This window comes from Otolemur garnettii, unplaced genomic scaffold (assembly GCF_000181295.1).
Source record: "Otolemur garnettii isolate 467f Iridium unplaced genomic scaffold, OtoGar3 scaffold00185, whole genome shotgun sequence".
Classification (NCBI taxonomy): domain Eukaryota; kingdom Metazoa; phylum Chordata; class Mammalia; order Primates; family Galagidae; genus Otolemur; species Otolemur garnettii.
The window spans coordinates 2958612-2961752 of record NW_003852580.1 but is presented as its reverse complement, the minus strand read 5'-3'; the positions used below and the strand labels follow the sequence as shown (position 1 = coordinate 2961752).

At 51.2% G+C, this 3141-nt stretch overlaps 1 protein-coding gene across 3 annotated transcripts in view; it reads right to left on the bottom strand.

Annotated features, from left to right (window-relative positions):
- Window positions 1–3141, bottom strand: part of TCF25 (transcription factor 25) — a 40414-nt gene that overhangs the window by 1677 nt on the left and 35596 nt on the right. For all 3 annotated transcript variants that reach the window (XM_012812051.2, XM_003800813.3, XM_023507494.1), the window contains 2 exons: window positions 2633–2723; window positions 1640–1719 (listed from right to left, as the gene is read on the bottom strand). In XM_012812051.2, coding sequence (XP_012667505.1) covers window positions 1640–1719; window positions 2633–2723 — 171 coding nt within the window. The remainder of the gene's footprint in view (window positions 1–1639; window positions 1720–2632; window positions 2724–3141) is intronic.

Here is a 3141-nt window from a genome sequence, read left to right as displayed (position 1 = left end):
AACTCCTGGGCTCAAGCAATCCTCCTGCCTCAGCCTCCCAAGTAACTGGGACCACAGGCACCTGCCATCACACCTGGTTAGTTTTTCTACTTCTTTTAGTAGAGACAGGGTCTCATTCTTCCTCAGGCTGGTCTGAACTCCTGAGCTCAAGAGATCCTTATGCCTCGACCTCCCAGAGCCACTGCCCAGCCAAAGCTGCTACTGATGAAAAGTACTATTTTGGCTCTACCTGGGCACTGCCCTGACCTTCACTTAAGGGCCTCTAGGTACTGAAAGCAAGCCTGTGGTGTGCAGGGAAGTGGAGAGAACAAAACAAGTCCGTGATGCTATAACATCTGGCATATTAAGACATGGGCTTTTTGGAACCCACTGACATTAACAAAAAATAATTTTCATATTTATAGGGGAATGTAAATTGGTAACTATTTTCCCATGAACATGCGGTTCATGTTTCATAAAAGAATTCAGTAGAAAAACAGGACTTAATTCCACCAAGTGAGTCCTACCAGGGTCTGGTAAACACCTGCTTCCAGGAGAGGGAAGCCCTGTGACTCTCTGTGATCTGCTACTCTGTGGACAAAGGGCCCTGGATAAGGCAACTGCCCAGCTTTAAAGGGTCCAGTGGGTGGGTATCTTCCTTCTCTGGGAGGCCATGCCATTCTCTCTCACTCCTTTTCTCCCTCTTCTCATCTTCCCCTTTCTCCCTCCCAGCTCTTTGCTCTTTTCTCTCTTCCTCTTTTCTCATCTCTTCTCCTACTCTTTCCTTTCTCTAATATTAAACAAACTTATACTTTTATATCCTAAAAAAAAAAATAGCCTTTCAATGACCTGGGATATGAAAGCCCCCTCCCCACACACTGGCAGCCTGTGGATAGGCTCTGAGGGGGTCCATGTCATCTGGGGCTCCTGGCCCAGCCTCATGAGCCCTTTTTCAGTTCTCTCAACTGCCAAACTTGGTCCCTTGTGCACAGGCTTCTTCGGCTGGGTGCTGGCCCCCCTCACTGGGTTAGGGCACTCTCTCCCTTCACAAGACAAGGTTCTTGTCTTCATTTTGTATCTGTCTGTTTATTTATTTATGACACAGAGTCTCGAGCTATCACCCTGGGTAGAGTGCTGTGGTGTCATAGCTTCACAGCAATCTCCAACTCTTGGGTTCAAGTGATCCCCTTGCTTCAGTTTTTCTATTTTTAGTAGAGACAGAGTTTCAAACTTTTTGCTCAGGCTGGTTTCAAACTCGTAAGCTCAGGCAATCCACCTGCCTCAATCTCCCAGAGTGCTAGGATTATAGGCATGAGCCACCACACCCGGGCTTCTTTTTGTATTTATTTCTAGATTCTATAATTAATGTCTGTTTTCCCGCTTCTGAACACTCCCCAAGGGCAGAGGTTGTTTCGTATTTTGCTTCCTACTATATTTCTAGCACCTGCTCACACAATCTGACAGAGTAGTGCTCGTGTATGTGATGGAAAAGCACATCTGTGACCCAAGTCACTCTGTGACTCACTCTTCACAATTCTGGACGCTTGTGCCTGACCTCTTAGCTTGTGGGTCCAAAGGAAGCAGCTAGTCCCAGTGAGCCCCAAAGCACTGACCTCAGAACTGCATAAGCCACAGAGCATAGTGTGGGGTAGAGAGGTACCTCTCTGGTCTGACGTAGGAGTAGATGGTGTCCAGGGGAGGCAGAGGGTCAAACCCCATCACAGACTGTGTGGTCACATCCTTCAGAAGGGACACAAGAATGGAGATAATGGAAATTCTGCAGATGCTGCAAATGCTGCAGGGCCTCTGCCCTCCTAGCAGAGCCCTCCCTGGGTTCCCATCTGGACTGAACACACCTAGTGAGAGGCAGCCACAGAGCTGGAAAGAAATGGCTGTGCTTTCTAAACCAAGAACCTTAGGGTAAGGATGGGACAGCCCTCCTTCTACCAGCACACCCTAGACACTGCCCTGCTTACAGGGCTGTGAGGGGAGGAGCGGTGCCCCATGGCTGCTGTTCCTCACGTGTCAGAAATTCATCACAGCTGCCAGCTGTGAGGACCTCAATGCCAACCCACATGGAGCCCACCCTTAGCCCTCCACACAGAGTGCTCCATGCTTAGGGTGAAAATTCACAGTCTGAGACAAGGCTGGCTGGACCAAACTCACAAGGACCAGTAGAGCAGCCCTGTCAAACAACAAGCCCACGGTCTGACCACTGACTCACTGTTCTCCTCACCCCCTCTATCTTATCCCTTAATGACAAGATAAAGTTTCTTTCTGAGTTTTCAGGTAGCAGCAGCTGGTATCCCACAGCACGTCTAACACATGAGATCTGCGACAGGGCAGGACTGTGCCCCATTATACAGAAGCCCCCACAGCCACATCACAATGTCATAAGACCTTGGGTGCCATAGCTTGCCAAGGCCACAGAATGTGGTAGGGTGACCTCAGGGAAGGTCCAGGAACCAGGCTCGAATTCTGAGTCCTTAAAGACCTGCCACACCACATGCCCAGCACCAGGGGAGGAGCCCCAAGCCCTCCACACCCCTGCCTCAGCAGAGCTGGGCTGGTAAGGATGCCTAGCCTCTCACGCCTGCTGGGGTGCATGTGACCAGCTCGCACAAAGCTCCCATTTTCAGACCCTCTCCCTTACCGGGGGCAGGGCAGCAACAGCTTCCTTGATCTCAGAGAGGATCACATGGCGGTGGATATTTCTGGGCGCGCGTTGGTAGAGCACCTTCCGCCTAAGGCCAGGAAACATAAGCAAAAGCAAATGAAATGGCAACCACCGGGCAGGACACCAACGGCCCTGCCCCGGCAGGTTCTGGGGGCAAATCCCAGCCCTGTGACCTGAGACTCAGCCTTTGTGGGCATAAAATGGTAATGAGAAATCATAGCCAATGGCTTGTTGTGAGGACCCACTGAGCTGATCTGCACAGAAAGATACTCGGACATGCCACTGTTACTGTGCTCAGGCACAGGGAACCTGCTGCCCACTAGAAACCCCTCTAGGAGGGCAGGGCAGATGAATGGACAGTGTCCCCAAGTGTGGAAGGCACCACACCTCCTCCTCCCCAACTTCTCCCGTCAGACTGCCATGGCACAGCCTCACAGCCACCTCCCAGCACACAGTCCTCACAGTCCTCACTGGGCCAGGCTGGC